This window comes from Physella acuta, unplaced genomic scaffold (assembly GCF_028476545.2).
Source record: "Physella acuta isolate Inbredline_101_S28 unplaced genomic scaffold, ASM2847654v3 ptg000875l, whole genome shotgun sequence".
Classification (NCBI taxonomy): Eukaryota; Metazoa; Mollusca; class Gastropoda; family Physidae; genus Physella; species Physella acuta.
The window spans coordinates 20017-37256 of NW_026732392.1; the positions used below are offsets into that span (position 1 = coordinate 20017).

Below are 17240 nucleotides of genomic sequence, written 5' to 3' on the forward strand. Positions count from 1 at the left end.
ATTAAGTAGGCCTATGTTTTTATACCTATATAATAATGCTAGTCATAAACCTAGATTAATGTTAACATCTTTACGTCTTACTTGCATATGTATAGATTAAATGCACATATTTTAATTAGTATCGGTTAAAGCGATACTATTTCAATTAATCACTCACTTATCTTATCAACTTAAAATCTACTCTATTCTTAAATAGAAATGGATAGTTGACAACATCACCAGATTTAAGAACAATGATGTAATAATCAAATCTATAAAAACAAAAAGATGTATATTTGCGTTGGAGGGCTAGACTATGGTTAGGGCCAAGGTTAGGGTTGGGGTAAAGGTTGAAGTTTTAGTTCAGATGTGTTAGAACACATTTATTATACATGTATAGCTTCACTACTCATTGAGGGTAGGGGGGTGGGATACTATTTAAACAGATACCGCTGGTGTTAAAGATGAAGGGGGGGGGGGGAGTTATTGTTAAAGATACAGCTGATTTTAAAATATGAAGAAAGATGGGGGGAGGGGGAAGATACTGTTAAACAGAAAGATACCGCTGGTGTTAAAGATGAAGGGGGGGGGAGTTATTGTTAAAGATACAGCTGATTTTAAAATATGAAGAAAGATGGGGGGAGGGGGAAGATACTGTTAAACAGAAAGATACCGCTGGTGTTAAAGATGAAGGGGGGGGGGAGTTATTGTTAAAGATACAGCTGATTTTAAAATATGAAGAAAGATGGGGGGAGGGGGAAGATACTGTTAAACAGAAAGATACCGCTGGTGTTAAAGATGATAGCAAAGCGGTGGTTTTGTGTTACTTGGGTGATAAGATGGAGTGGGGGGGTGAATATCAGCACACCTGTTTGAATATCCCCGTGTGAGAAAGACAGCTGTGTCATCCGTGAATTGAGGCTCTGCTTAAAATACAATTTTTTTTTACCTGATAAATTAGGCGCATTCTGGTAATATTTGCACAAGAAATATCTCCAGTAATAAATGCTGACATTAAACCTTACTTAAACAGTCATCTTCATATTAAATCTAAACCTAACTCTACTCTCGTATCATATCTAACAGACATTTTAGTTTTTAACCGTTTTGTTGGAAACTAATGAAAACTATATTAGCAAGTATAAGTGGAAGAAGGGGGTGTTGATGGAGTAAAAAAAAAAGGGGGGGGGGGATATTTAACAGACATTTTAGTTTTTAAACTTTTTGTTGTAAATTAATGAAAGCGATCCTAGCATGTCTAAGTGGGGGGTCTCCTTGTCGAAACCTACAGACAAACACACAGACCAAATGTTCATTTGTTTGAACGATTGACGGCGGTTGTCACCCTTTTTTCCTTTGTTGCCTCCCCTACGTAGCGGTTACTTCCCCTTTGAAATTTAATTAGTTTTTTTTTATACACACATGGATCACTAGCGTATATCTTTGAACGGTTGCCATTGTGTGTAATGGAAAGAGAACAATTATCAGACTGTTCATGGGAAAGCACTTAACGTTAGACAATAGCCTTTTAACAGGTATAGACTTTTGTTTCCCTACTTAGAACTTTTTTTTTATTTCTATCGTACAGTATTCTTTGATTATCATTAGACTTGCTTAAACTAACAAAAGACACACTGCTATTCTTTATACTTGTTTTTTTTTCTTCAGTAAAAAGATTACTAGATTTAATAAATTACCTACATTTAAATAAATCTAAGTTAAAAATCTCCTATCTATACAAATAGCTCGGGTCGTATTTACTATCGAGTCATAGCACTATTCAGACAGCGAAGGTTTTTTTTAAATGTGTACGATTATAGCCCTATTTAGACTGGACGATTATAGCCCTATTCAGACTAGACGTTTATAGCCCTATTAAGACTAGGGACGATTATAGCACTATTAAGACTAGGGAAGATTATAGCCCCCTATAGTGAATACTAGTTCCCCATTTATACAGTGGGCAATTGTAACTCTATTTAGACAGAGGACCATGATAGCCCTATTTAGACTGGACGATTATAACCCTATATAGAAAATGGACAATTATTGTCGTATTTAGACTGTGGGCGATTATAGCCCTATCCAGAAAAGGGAAGATACTAGATCTCTTTTGTGGAAGATTTTAGATTATAAACCGTTTTTAAGACGGACAATGAGTAAGGCCCAATTGACAGCCAGTGATTAAAACCATATTTAAAAGACTGTGTTTCCATGTTGCAAATACTTATCCCATACTTTAAAGCGCATTTTAGACAGCTCCAACCACACCCTACAGCTTCAAATTCTCAAACTTAAAATTAAGTTTAGTTTCTATGGCGACGACAATCAACAGTTAATTTTAAATCATTAGGCCCGGTATTTTACAAACGATTATAACCAAATTTCAAGTAGAAACCGACATCAACCTTGTTACAAATCCCACAGCGATCCCACCGTATCTCCATGATTTAAGCCAGACTACGCAAATCTCATTGACCCAGACGCCAGCCACTGGGGTTGAGACTTTTTTTTTCATTGTCTGTACCGCTGTCTTAAGTCTTAACACACGGATCCCGACAAAAATTAGGAGCACGTGTGGGTTTAAGGGCAGATTCAAGTTTAGGGGGAGTTGTACTACAGTCTTAACACACTGATCACGACAAAAATTAGCAAGTGTGGGTTTAGGGTTAGATTCACGTGTAGGACTAGCTGTATTGTATATCTGTACCACAGTCTTAACACACTGATCCCGACAAAAATTAGGAGCAAGTGTGGGGTTAGGGTTAGATTTACGTGAAGGACTAGCTGTATTCTATATCTGTACCCCAGTCTTAAGTCTTAACACACTGATCACGACAAAAAATTAGGAGCAGTTTGGGTTTAGGGTTAGTTTCACGTGTAGGACTAGCTGTATTCTATATCTGTACCGCTGTCTTAAGTCTTAACACACGGATCCCGACAAAAATTAGCAAGTGTGGGGTTAGGGTTAGATTCACGTGTAGGACTTGCTGTATTCTATATCTGTACCGCTGTCTTAAGTCTTAACACACAGATCCCGACAAAAATTAGGAGCAAGTGTGGGTTTAGGGTTAGATTCACGTGTAGGACTAGCTGTATTCTATATCTGTACCCTAGTCTTAAGTCTTAACACACTGATCACGACAAAAATTAGAAACAGTGTGGGTTTAGGGTTAGATTCACGTGTAGGACTAGCTGTGTTGTATATCTGTACCGCTGTCTTAAGTCTTAACACACTGATCCTGACAAAAATTAGCAAGTGTGGGTTTAGGGTTAGATTCACGTGTAGGACTAGCTGTATTCTATGTCTGTACCGCTGTCTTAAGTCTTAACACACGGATCCCGACAAAAATTAGGAGCAATGTGGGTTTAGGGTTAGATTCAAGTTTAGGAGTTGTTTTTTTCTCTACCCCATTCTTAAGTCTTAACACACCGATTCCGGCAGAAATTAAAAGTGTGGGGTTGGGTTTAGGCAGAGGCGTAGCGAGGGGGTGCGGACCGCACCGGAGGACACCATTTATGGGGGTGACACCAAGGCAAAAAAGAGCAAAATATATAGAGAAAAGTTTGAGAGGGGGGGGGTGCAAATCGAAAGTTTGAGGGGGGGGGGGGTGCAAATCGAAAATTGAAAGTTTGTCCCCGTGAAGGGTCGCTACATCTCTGGGTGTGGGGGGTGGGGGTGGGGGTGACACCATTAAGTGCCGCACCGGGTAACACCCGACCTCGCTACGCCACTGGGTTTAGGTATAAATTTGGGAGTTGTTGATTTCTTATCTGTACAAGTCTTAACACGATTACGTCAAAAAATTATGCTTAATGTTATTGTTATCGGATTAACTGTTACTTGCCGATAAAAGATAGTTTAACACACGGAATTACGACGCAAAGATTATGACCAAGTGTTAGCTTACGTGAGGTTTAAGTTCAGGACTTGCCGTGTTTTCATTATCTATACATTATTACTTAAGTATATACAAATGAGTGCCTAAACAAAAAAGTATGAGCATTAGTTATAGTTAAGGATATACTTATAGGACTAGCTGTCAATTGTTAACCAAACATATTAGAATACACATGGATTACAACAGAAAGTAGGATTGAATAAATGTTTACGCTTATGGTTAAGTTCAGTTCAGTGCTAACGTTAAGTCAGTGCTGAGGTTAGTGTTTATACCTGGTGATATTTTAATGTACAAACATGATTCGCCTAACTCAAAAGTTTCTTAAAAAATCCAGGTTATATTTTTAAGAACTTCTGTACTCCTGGAGATATGCACACGTATTCATTCAGGTGTGCAGGTATTTAAACAGGATACACTAAACTAACCCACCCCACTTCTATCACATTTTTTTTAAAAAATGTAATTTTAGCTGTCATGCACACTACAAAAAAATCTCTTCAGCACATGGATTGTGACAAAAGTTTCGTGAATACAAAGATTACGACAAAAATTACGAAAAATTGCACAATGGTGAAAACTAATGTAAAATACCGATATGGAAACGTTTAATAACTGGGAACTTCGCCTCACGCTTTAGAAAGAATGTTTGAAAAAAAAATATTTTTCCTGGAATATGATTTCAAAACGGATCATGTAGCGTTGGACTTAAAAGGAACAATTTCTCACTAAGTTCTGGACATTCTTCACATCAAAAGTGAACGGAGCTCAAAGTTAAGCTCATGGACGCGCCAAAGCCGATGCCTCGGTACCCCAGGAGTATCGGGTTACCTATGAAGGTAAGAGTTGTGGTATACCTACGTCACTGCAAGAATTTTGATCTCACTCTTTGTGTTTTCTATAAATACCAGACCGGCGTCTTCGCTGTTTTGTGGTGTTCTGAGATATTCGTTTGATCGTGTGTATTACAGTGTTATAGCATAAGCTTACTAGATCTGCATTGTCTTGAGTAATTCTAGCCTAAAGCAGAAATGTCTGTAAGGCCATTGTAGTCGAGAGGCTTTTAGTCATTTCTTGATTCACTAACATGAATAAGTGGTCCTGAAAATAAAATAAGAAAATCTTGAAAATTAACTTCCTCGCTAACCTATTACATGTTGAGATCAGATTTTGCCTACTTTATATGTCCACCACCCTGTCGAATTTGAAGGGTACTTAACTTTTCTAATCGTACAATCACAATTCTATCAAGAACCAATTCAATAATAATTTATGATTAAAGATAAATCGCTTATCCGGAAAATGGCTATTCTAACTAAACTTTTCGGGCATATTTTTTTAAATACAATTAAATACAATTTTTTGTAAGATTTATACAACTTTATAATGTAAATACACCAAAACGTAAGTGAAAAAAATGGGTACCTAACTCATGTTATGGAAAGTAAAGGCGGCTAGGCATAGTGCTGACCACACATTCCCTTCAGATGCCTAGGTAAAAAAACATGCCCTTCATCTGCCCAATGGATCGCTAGGTCTAAATAGGATTCTTTACCTTTTATAAGGGTAAAATACTCGTGTCCATTTTTCTCAACATTATTACAGAACAATTCCATTATGTATTAGCATTGAGACCGTCGATATGTAACGATTATGCACAATATGCTTCTATAGACAAATACAAATGGTAGCTGCAGTGAGGTTAATGAAATTAGTAATAAAACAGATACTATTTGTAACTTTCTTTAACTTGCATTTATAGACAGTATACTGGCACTTAAAATTTTTGTTTTATTTAACTATACGAGTTGTTTTATTATGTTGCACTATTGTAAACATATTGTTAGTTTTTTGGAGTAATCGTGTTAAAGATTTTGGCTGTATAGCTGTGTTTATTTTGGACGTACCTTTTTACTTTCTCGTATATACGAAGTATAGAGAAAGTATTGTAATCGTGAAAAAAATGGAGATTTTTACAAATCTCGACGTTTTACACCTCACTGATACGGAAAAACATAATTTTGCAATCTTGTCCGTATGTCTGTGTGTCTGTCTGTGTGTCTGTGTGTCTGTCTTGTGTGTAAACACGATAACTTGAGTACCGTTACAGTTAGGTTGATGAAATTTCATATATAAGTATTTTATCAAAATCGTAGATCCTGATCAATTTTTGAGCGATTTCCGATAACCTAAAGTGGTACTTTTTCTACTTTGAATTTTTCAAAAGCATATAACTTGAGTACTATTTCAGATAGATAAATGAAATTTCACATGTAAGTAAAATATCTAATTCTCTACCTTCTGTCAAATTTTGAGTAATTTTCGTTAACCGGAAGTACTAATTTACGCTATTTCCGATTTCTCAAAAAAACGCATGTAAATTTATAAAGTACAAATAATATTGCGCACTATTATGCACATCCTTATTTGGCGTTCACTTGGTGTGCAATTCTTTTGTCTACGAGATTTTATTCTATTTTTAAAACTTTAAGTATTTAAAATGGATTAAAAATCATGTCTATAGCCCGAGTTCCCATCCCCTGTTGTTTTATATAAGAATATTCGAGAAAGTTTGGGGGAGATCACTCCCGGTTTATTTTTGTAAAAAACGTAGCACCAATATTTTGTTAGCATAATCATGGACACGATTTTTAGTAGTGTTTTATTTTGGACGTATATTTTGTTGTAAAAAATCTAGCACTAATATTTTTTTAGCATAATCATGGACATGTTTTTTAGTTGTTGGGCTTAATATGGGTGTGTTTCACATAAAAATCTGGCTCAAGTTACATCAGAAGTCGTATGTTATGTCACATGTGTTGTGTAGGCGTGTCTGTCTGTGTGTCCTCTCCTCTGAAAGCCAGCGCTCAATGAAAGCAGACAGCGGAATAAAAAAAAATATTGGGAGGTCAAACTGACAGACCACGTGACCTAGATCTTTTAAAGGTCGGCCTGACAGCCATTCATGTCCGCCCTAATGGAGGGTTACAGAGGTCACGTCAGGTCACGTGTCTCGTGGATACAGACGGGTTTACCTGAACTGGGAGGTAGTGGAGGGGGGCGGAGGTTGAAAGTTTTATTCATACTTCTGTTAAATCGTAGGGAATCGTAGGTTAGGATGTGGGTAAAGTGTTAGGTTTAGGCTTATGGTTTGGTTGTTGGTTAGTAGTATTTAAGTGACATTGGGGGAGAGGGGGTTAAGGTTTGTGTTGACGTTCGGGGTTGCGTTGAGGGAGGGAAGTGGTGTATGGCGTACCACTGTACAATATCAGGTTAGGATGTTGTAGCCAGTTGTAGGATTAGTGTTAGCTTTAGGCTTATAGTTTTATAGTTGGTTACGAGTATTTGAGTGACATTGGGGAGGGGGGTGGGTATGATGCATGTTGACTTTCGGGGTGGTGGTGTGCGAGGTGGTGGCGTACCACTGTACTATACCAGGTTAGGTTGTAGGATTAGTGTTAAGTTTAGGCTTAAGGTTTGGTTGTTGATTACGAGTATCTGGGTGTGATTGAGTGGGGGGGGGGGGGGTCGGGTGGGGGGAGATACAGATTCATGTTGACGTTCGGGTGGTAGTGAGGGAGGGGGTGGTGTACGGCGTACGACTGTACAATATCATGTAAGGATTTTGCAGGATTAAGGTTAGGTTTAGGCTTAGGCTTATGGTTTTGTTGTTGGTTTATAGCATTCGTGTGTAATTGGGGGGGGGGGGGGGGCTATGGCGTACCACTGTAGAATGTCAGGGTTGGATGTTTTAGGATTAGTGTTAGCTTTAGGCTTATGGTATGATTGCTAGTTATCGAATATTGGGGGGGGGGGGAGGGATAATGATTGACGTTCTGGGTGGCTGTGAGGGAGGGGGGGGGGGGTGTTTATTGGTAATGAGCAATGTTCCCTCTAAGCTGCACGGGTGCGCGGCCGCGCAGTACTTTTGAGCTGCCGCGCAGTGATTTAGTAAGATAAATATATCCTTGTATAAGACTTGTAGAACAGCGCGCACAGAAAATACATGTTGCACACTCGCTTTTCCCCCTTAGAGGGAACATTGGTAATGAGTATTAGTGTGTGATGGTGTGGGGATGAAGGCTTAGGTTTGAAGTTTGGGTAAAATGTTCGTATTCCGGTGAATTGAGCCATTGCTGGTTGGTTGCATGAATGATGTTTATGCAGTGGTAAACCAATCCACATGTTATTAGAAGTGGGGTTTCTGAATGGTGTTCGTGAAAGTGGTGTGCCTGCAGGGTGGAATAGATAGGTGTTCTTTTAGGGTGTTGGTCAGGGGACGGCGTGGTCGAGTCGGTAAAGCTCATGGTTGCTAAACCGAAAAGTCTCGAGTTCGAACGCTCGGGCAGATGAGGTAACTCAAAAATGAAACAACTGCTGCCTTGTAGTTTGTTCTTGGTTGGACAATCGGAGCTGAAATCGGAGTCAATGGCCTCAATGGCACATAACCAGTTGATACGTACCCTTAATTGGAGATAAGGGAGATAAGGCTCGATCCCTTACAACATTAAAAATTTAGAACAAAGAAGAAAGAAGAAGGGTGTTGGTAGGTGTTCCTGCGAATCTGCAATATCTGCCTGTTTTTACTAGATCTTGTAATTCTAGGCTTTGCTTCGCACCTTCATTTTTTCACCATTTAGTTACACATCAAAGATATTTTAAAAATTTCAGAGTAAATGATTCAAAATATCCATCCAAATAATCCCATTTTTACTTGCCTCTGAAACAAGGTGTGCGTTGTTTGTAATTTTATCCGTTAAGTGTTAGTATAGTGAAACTACATATAAATGCATTAAAATTGATTTTTCCCCCCTGTAAATGAACATTGTTTTTGGTATTTTCGTATCTAATTCCTCGCATTCATTTAATCTTTTTACATACAAATTCAATTAAAACACATTTAGTCCATTTTTTAAAAACTTGTATTCTGTCAAGGGGAAATAATCACGTAAACACGACAATGTCTTAAAAAATAAACCCGGTTACTTCCCCTGATGTTGAAGCTCTCGTGGACAAAAGGCACCGAGTGACCCTATCGATTTGTTTACTCCCTGATCAATCAATGATCATGTTCCCCCCCCCCCCCCCCCCCCCCTCCCTCAGGACGTTTTTATTTGTGACACGCTTGAGTGCACAAACAGTATATAATGCATTATCGGACCAGATTTTAGTATCAACTAAGATATAGTGGGAAGAGAGGAGGGAGGGGGGGGGGGGGGGGAGATCTTACTTGTAATTTCCCGCGGACGGCGAACTTTATATTTTTTTATGGATTGTCAGTGGACGTGCCCCCCCCCCCCCCCCCCCCCCCCCCACCTACCCTCACTTAGATAATCCTTAAAGATATTCTGGTTGCATAGGTTTCCAACTACGGATTTCTAACGTCTGCTTCATAACTATGATCGTTTAGTTTTACTCCCTAGGGGTCCCATCCGATCATCAACCAACAAACCCCCTTCTCCTAAATGTTGATTGGTTAACGTTAGGTTAAAGGCTAGTTAGATCACGACTCGTAAGTTTTAGACCATTGCCACTTGACGCCTAAAAATAGTTGAGTGAACTGCGCAATGTGTATTTTGTGTGCGCGGTGTTTTAAGTCTTATACATAGATATGTGTATTTTCAAAATGACTGCGTGGCCGCGCATCCTCAGCTTAGATGGAATATTAATCTAAATTTGTTTTGTAAACGTAAAGATCTAACTTTGTTCTTTAAACATAAAGTTCTAACTTTCTTCTGTAAACTTAAAGATCTAACTTTGCTTATTAACCAGGAAAGTCCAACTTTGCTGTAGAATTTGAAATATCAAACTTTGTTCTACATAATTATCAAACTTTAACCTACACAAACATCCAGCTTTATTGTAAACAAATATACAACTCATTTTGTTCTACACAAATATTCAACTTTGTTCTACAAACACAAATATCCAGCTTTGTTCTAGACAAATATAAGCCTACTACTTATTTTGTTCTACACAAATATCCAACTTTACAGTACACAAATATATAAGTTTGTTCTAAAAACAAAAATATACAACTTTGTTCTACACAAACATCCACACTTGTTCTACACAAACATCCACGTTTGTTCTACACAAACATCAACATTTGTTCTACACAAACATCCACACTTGTTCTACACCAACATCCACATTTGTTCTACACAAACATCCACATTTATTGTACACAAACATCCACATTTGTTCTACACAAACATCCACATTTGTTCTACACAAACATCCACATTTGTTCTACACAAACATCCACATTTGTTCTACACAAACATCCACATTTGTTCTACACAAACATCCACATTTGATCTAAACGATCATCTTTGTTCTACACAAACATCCACATGTGTTCTACACAAACATCCACATTTGTTCTACAAAAACATCCACATTTGTTCTACAAAAACATCCACATTTGTTCTACACAAACATCCACATTTGTTCTACACAAACATCCACATTTGTTCTACACAAACATCCACATTTGTTCTACACAAACATACACATTTGTTATACACAAACATCCACATTTGTTCTACACAAACATCCACATTTGTTCTACACAAACATCCACATTTGTTCTACACAAACATCCACATTTGATCTAAACGATCATCTTTGTTCTACACAAACATCCACATGTGTTCTACACAAACATCCACATTTGTTCTACAAAAACATCCACATTTGTTCTACACAAACATCCACATTTGTTCTACACAAACATCCACATTTGTTCTACACAAACATCCACATTTGTTCTACACAAACATACACATTTGTTATACACAAACATCCACATTTGTTCTACACAAACATCCACATTTGTTCTACACAAACATCCACATTTGTTCTACACAAATATCCACATTTGTTCTACACAAATATCCACATTTCTTCTGCACAGACATCCACATTTCTTCTACACAAACATCCACATTTGTTCTACACAAACATCCACATTTGTTCTACACAAACATCCACATTTGTTCTACACAAACATCCACATTTGTTCTACACAAACATCCACATTTGTTCTACACAAACATCCACATTTGTTCTACACAAACATCCACATTTGTTCTACACAAATATCCACATTTGTTCTACACAAATATCCACATTTCTTCTACACAAACATCCACATTTGTTCTACACACACATCCACATTTGTTCTACACAAACATCCACATTTTTTCTACACAGACATCCACAATTGTTCTACACAAACATCCACATTTGTTCTACACAAACATCTTGTTCTACACAAACATCCACATTTGTTCTACACAAACATCCACATTTGTTCTACACCAACATCCACATTTGTTCTACACAAATATCCACTAAATTAATTAAAAGACCGACGTACAAAGAGTACCAGAGTCCAGGTCAGCACGACGCAACGAGCCAATCAATCAACGCCGTTGATGACCCTAATTAGACGATACATCACACACTGCACCGTGTCATTGGGCGCCGTGAAACATGCGACATCAACATGGCATTTCATCGTGTGTGACATCAACATGGCATTTCATCTTGTGTGACTAACTACATGAGGTGACATTAACATGGCATTTCGTTTTTTCATTCGTGACTTACTACAAGAATTGATATCAACATAGCATTTCCTTTTTCTTGTGTGACTAACTACATGAGGTGACATCCAAATGGCATTTCGTTTTTTCTTTAGGGACTTACTACACGAAATGTCATCAATATGGCATTGTGTTTAGTATTTCGTGACTTACTACATGAGGTGACATCAAAATGGCATTTCGTTTTTTCTTGTGGTACTTACTACACGTAGTGACATCAAATGGCATTTCATCGTGTGTGATTTACTACACGAATTGACATCAACGTGGCATTTCGTTTTTTTCTTGTTGTACTTACTACATGAGTTGACATCAGTATAGCATTGTGTTTAGTATTTCGTGACTTACTACTCGAAGCTATTTAGACTTTTGTATTTTAAATATTATTTTACTAGTAATCGTGCGAGTAGATGGATTTTTATACACGTGTCATCGTTGAGTATTATTCGTTAGAGTTAAAGACAGTTTCTCTGATGCGGGTATCACGTGGTTTGAGGAAAGACGACAGTGTCGATACGCTGATGGTTTGATGACTTAACGCTTGATTGGAGGATGTGGGGATTATCACGTGGCTTGGCTGAGGAATTCCCGTCACTTCACATCCTCTCACGTTAGCCCTTGCTGTCTGGAAATATTTCCTAAGTTTGGTTAAATTGTTTCGTTTTTTTAAAGTGTATTAATAACACATTGTTTTTCGGTAAACAAAATACTGAGGTATTGTTTTGTATTAACCAAGTGGATGTAATGTTAAACAGCCTTTATTCAAATATGGAACACAAAGACACTTACGCAAGTCTATGTTACAATACGTTTATTAGTTTAAAAATTGTATTCTAAATCAAATCGAGATGCGACTATGTTATGAAGGAATTTATTATAAGATTGTCTTGTGATGTTCATTTGTATATCACCATGATAATTGTGTTACATCTTTGCCATCGAACACTTTGGTCAGGCAACCAATGGACATGTTAAACAAAGACTATTTAATGTCCAATATTCGATCATAGCCTTACGCTACCGCATCAATGGATTTCAGGTCTCTGGTTCAAAACCATCTGGGAAAGCTGCCACTGGTACGTTTTTTTAAAGATTTTAACTTGGTGTACAAGCTACACATTCTCTGCCTGGTAAATAAAACTAAGCCAGCACATTCTATATGTGTGTTATTAAAGCTAGGGTGTGTGTTTACGCTATCAGCTGTGTAGCACGCCCACTCAAATTTATTGGACCGTAGAACAAACTGAAAGTGTTTTGTAAGCACACATGCAAAATATCTATATCCAATGGATTATCTCCCTTAACAATTTAAAAATACTTATCCCCCTTCACCTAAGCTATTCATTTCTGTTATTTACATTTCTGTACTTCGAAGTAAAAGTAATTTGTCCGATCTATCGTAAGCAAATTACACCGTCTATTATTTGCGATTACTTTAGATATTACATATTAGGTTTAAATTACGGCAGCAATATTCAGAGAGTCTAGAATGGAACTACAGCAGACGTTTCTCTACCAATTAAACTCATTCCTATCTACAAGGTGTAGAAAATTGATAACGATAACACAGAGGGAGATAATAGAGGTTTGGCTTAGACCAGGGGAATTACGAGACATAAAAGAGGAACAAAATAATCCTTTTTAATTTCCTGATTAGAATCTAGACGGAGCTGTGATATTTTAATTTTAGCTAAGCGAAATAATGTAACAGACACTCACGGTGTAATAATAGCATGTGTTTGCAGGGTTTCTTTCCGATATTTTTCTCCGGCTGTGGGGAACTTGAAGGGAGGGGAGTGGGGGTGTTATTTAATACATTTTCTATTTCGTAGGAGAAAGGCCTTTAAAGAAATAGTTTATAAAAGGTGTATGTGTACATGGTTCGGGGGGGGGGAGGGCAAGAGCTGACCAAGAGGTGCCACGGGTAAAATTGTCTACTATCCGCTGTGACTGTTATCGCCTACGGTTAGCACTTAATTATTTCCCTACACCTATAAGAAAACATTTTTAGGGCTCTTAAAGTTTGGTAGCCTCAGGCAGTAGACCAATCAGCCTCCGCTGGGGAGGTGTGTGTGTGTGTGGGGGGGGGGGGGTGAGAGATATCATCCTGAGCAGGGGAAGCGGTTGGCGTTCAGGAAATGACCAAGGTTGGCCCTGTCTGATTCGGTCTTTATTTATTGCCATAGGGGCAGAGAGGGGTGGGAAGGGAAGACAATCTTCAAGTAAAATGACCGGAGTTGTCGGCTCTTTTTTCCCCCTTTCACTTCTTTATTCCATATTATAAATGGAACAGTTTTCCTGTCCTCTTAAGGTCTTTATGTACCTGTCTACTTAACCTGACCTTGACTTTAGCTGTCCGAGAAACCGGTCTGTTTAACTAAGTAATATGTAACAAACTCAGTTTTACTTCGATTTAATTAATTACAACACTAAAATATTTGAACGTGTGTTCAACGTTTTCTTATAAACTCAGAAATATTGAACAAACTCAGTTTTACTTCGATTTAATAAATTACAACATAAAATATTTGAACGTGTGTTCAACGTTTTCTTATAAACTCAGAAATATTAACAAACTCAGTTTTGCTTCGTCTTAATTACAACATAAAATATTTGAACGTGTGTTCAACGTTTTCTTATAAACTCAGAAATATTTAACAAACTCAGTTTTACTTCGATTTAATTAATTACAACATTAAACTATTTGAACGTGTGTTCAAGTTTTTCTTACAAACTTAGCAAAACTCTGAGTGATAATTAATTCAACTATTTGTGGCATTATTTCTTTATTCTTACACAAAAAATAGTTATTTAACAATTAATTTGAATTGATTACAAAAAAAAGACTTAAGATTTTGTCCCAAATACATTAAACCCACTTTAGTGAATTGTTCCATATTTTTAGTTCAATGAAAAAAAGACACAACGACAAAGCCATGCTGATTAATGTCATGCTAATAATAAGGTTAAAAAAAACTCCGCCCAGTGGGCGGGACCATACAGCGAAGGCCAGTGTGTAACCATTCACAGACGGAGACGACTTGAAACTTCTTCCATAGGACTATGACATCAGATTTATTTTTAGTTACAAAAAACTTGGGAAGGAGATTTCTTTGTCGCATGGGTTGGAGAGTATTTTTTTTAATTTCAATTTTCTCGCAGCGCGTTTCTACTGCAAAAAATTACGTAATCTCTCTCGTTTAGAGTTTTAAAAAAAAATTGAGAGTAAAAATGTAGTTAGACGTGTATTTTTAATGGCTCGTGTTTATAGGTAGTTTTCATGTGGACGGAGTTTATTTACATCAAAGAAGTCATGCGAATTAGGAATAAGATGTGGCTTTTTATACAAGAATAATATATTAGCGTTGCGTAAGTGACTTTTTCTAAAACTTTTATTAATCTACACTAAAAGTTTTTTTTCATTTTTACATATTCTTTTTCGTGTTTGTAATTTCATTTTTAATTTATTTTCAAAACTTCTTTTTTATAAAAAAAAAACGTGATCCTTATCTAGCCAATCTAACTTTTCTTTAACCAAGTTTAAATTAAATTAACCCAGAATCTTACTAGAGAATATATATTGAATTATACTTATATAGAATTTGCTTTAAAAAGTTTAAAAATTACTTCCTAATTATTTTATTTTATTTTTAAATATGCTTTACACTTATTTTTACCAGTTGCTTTAGTGTTTTCTTTGTTTCGTTTCAATTCTGTTTCAGTTACAGTTTTGACCCACCCTGTTTGACTTGTCACTTTCCCTTTCATTCGCTACACCCTGCTGCGCGTTTTCTTACTACCTTATTATAATACCGTGGGAACTGGAGCACCTATGTTCTAAAAATAGCCTTTTAACCTTTGGAAACACCACTTGGTGTGAACCGGTTCTTGCACTATCGCGACCACTTGTTCTGAGGGGAACAAGACCTACCTTGTAAGCTGTAGATGTCCTTTTGTGTAACATTGGTAAAATTTAAACATGGATTCTCGAACTGTTTCTTGTGATCACGATTGGGTCTCTTTAGTTATACCTATTTGTCTGTGGTAAATTTAAACAGGGATTCTCAAACTGTTTCTTCTGATGACAAATAGGTGCTTTTAGTTATAGCTATGTGTCTTTGGTAAATTTAAACAGGGATTCTCAAACTGTTTCTTCTGATGACGAATAGGTCTCTTTTAGTTATACCTTTCGTCTGTGGTAAAATGTAAACTGTGATTCTCAAATTGTTTCTTGCGATGAGCATTGTGCCTCTTTTAGCTTTCCCTTTGTGTCTGTTGTAAAATCAAACAAGGATTCTCAAACTATTTTTTTTAGATGAGCTATCCCTTAGTTTTAACCGTGCATGAGGATTCTCAAAGTGTTTACGGCACTGAGCAATAGCTCTCTTTAGCTATTGATTTTTATTTTTGATTAAACTTTAACAGTGAATCATGATCTGTTTCTCCGAAAAAGCGTTGGGTCTCTTAACCCAGTGCCTGTGGTCGGTTTTATACAGGTATTCTGTGCTCTAACTTAAACAGGCCTGCATTTTTTTTTCTTGTTTTTTTTTTCTCCATTTCCTACGCGATATATTTTCTTAGATTTTTTTTTCAGTCGACTCTTTACTCATTTTTTTTTATTCAATTGGCTTCTTTTTCTTGTTAACGTTTCCCCTCTGAATATTTTCCCTCTCTGTCCCTTTACCCTACAGTTCCCTCTATCCCCGTACCTAGACCTATCCCCTCGCTTCTCGCCCGTGGGATGCTTAAGAAAACACCCCACCCTTATATTTCTCCCTGCATAAAGATCCCATCCACACTGTGTAAAAACAAGGAACATGTACTCCTGTCATCGTACCGGGCCTTTTACTAACGAACGATAACTCTTCCAACACGCACTTTAACCTTCTAGCAGTTCAAGTGAAGGTCTGTTTGTATTTTAATTAAGTAACTAGAAAAACTGGAAGATTTTGTTTAGGAAGGTTAGACAACTCCCTGTTACAATAATAGTTGGAATACAAGAGTAATTATAAACTACATAGTCAGTCTCAATGGTCTACCGGGGAAAATCCTGGTGGGGCCCCAGAAAAAAAAATCTCAGTGGGCCCCCAGGAAAAAAATCTCAGTGGGCCCCCAGGAAAAAGTGAGCCCCCAGGAAAAAGTGGGCCCCCAGGAAAAAGTGGAGCCCAGAAAAAAATCTCAGTGGGCCCCCTGGAAAAAGTGGGCCCCCAGGAAAAAGTGGAGCCCAGAAAAAAATCTCAGTGGGCCCCCTGGAAAAAGTGGGCCCCCAGGAAAAAGTGGGCCCCAAGGAAAAAAATCTCAGTGGGCCCCCTGGAAAAAGTGGGCCCCCAGGAAAAAGTGGGCCCCCAGGAAAAAGTGGAGCCCAGGAAAAAAATCTCAGTGGGCCCCCTGGAACAAGTGGGCCCGCAGGAAAAAAATCTCAGTGGGCCCCCAGAAAAAAAAAATCTCAGAGGGCCTCTACGGCCGGTGCTGTAATAATCCTAATACTGTAGTAGTTTAAAAAAAAACGTGTTGCTCTATTTTACCATTGTCCATTCCTTTAAACTCATACCAAGGCGTACAATTCAGGATTGATGGGGGGGGGGGGGGAAATTAACAATAAAAATTACAATCTAGGGTTGGGACCCCTTTAAAAATGTCAAGGGTCTCTCGGACACAGCCAGTCCACTACTGATCGCATGCACAAAGGACGCTTATTCAATTTTAGTTTAAGTATACCATGCTATTTATTAAAGTATCCTTTAGAACA

The 17240-nt window shown here is 37.5% G+C and overlaps 1 protein-coding gene across 4 annotated transcripts in view; it reads left to right on the forward strand.

Annotated features, from left to right (window-relative positions):
* LOC131952485 (uncharacterized) overlaps window positions 1-17240 on the forward strand; it is a 76223-nt gene that overhangs the window by 16127 nt on the left and 42856 nt on the right. Inside the window, exon 1 of one of the 4 annotated variants that reach the window (XM_059315169.1) lies at window positions 4577-4717. The exons of 2 other annotated variants lie outside the window; for them this stretch is intronic. In XM_059315169.1, the coding sequence (XP_059171152.1) occupies window positions 4661-4717 (57 nt within the window). In that variant the 5' untranslated portion in view covers window positions 4577-4660. Of the gene's footprint in view, window positions 1-4576; window positions 4718-12484; window positions 12568-17240 lie in introns of those variants that run through there. One more of the 4 variants, XM_059315170.1, reaches the window with a different exon arrangement.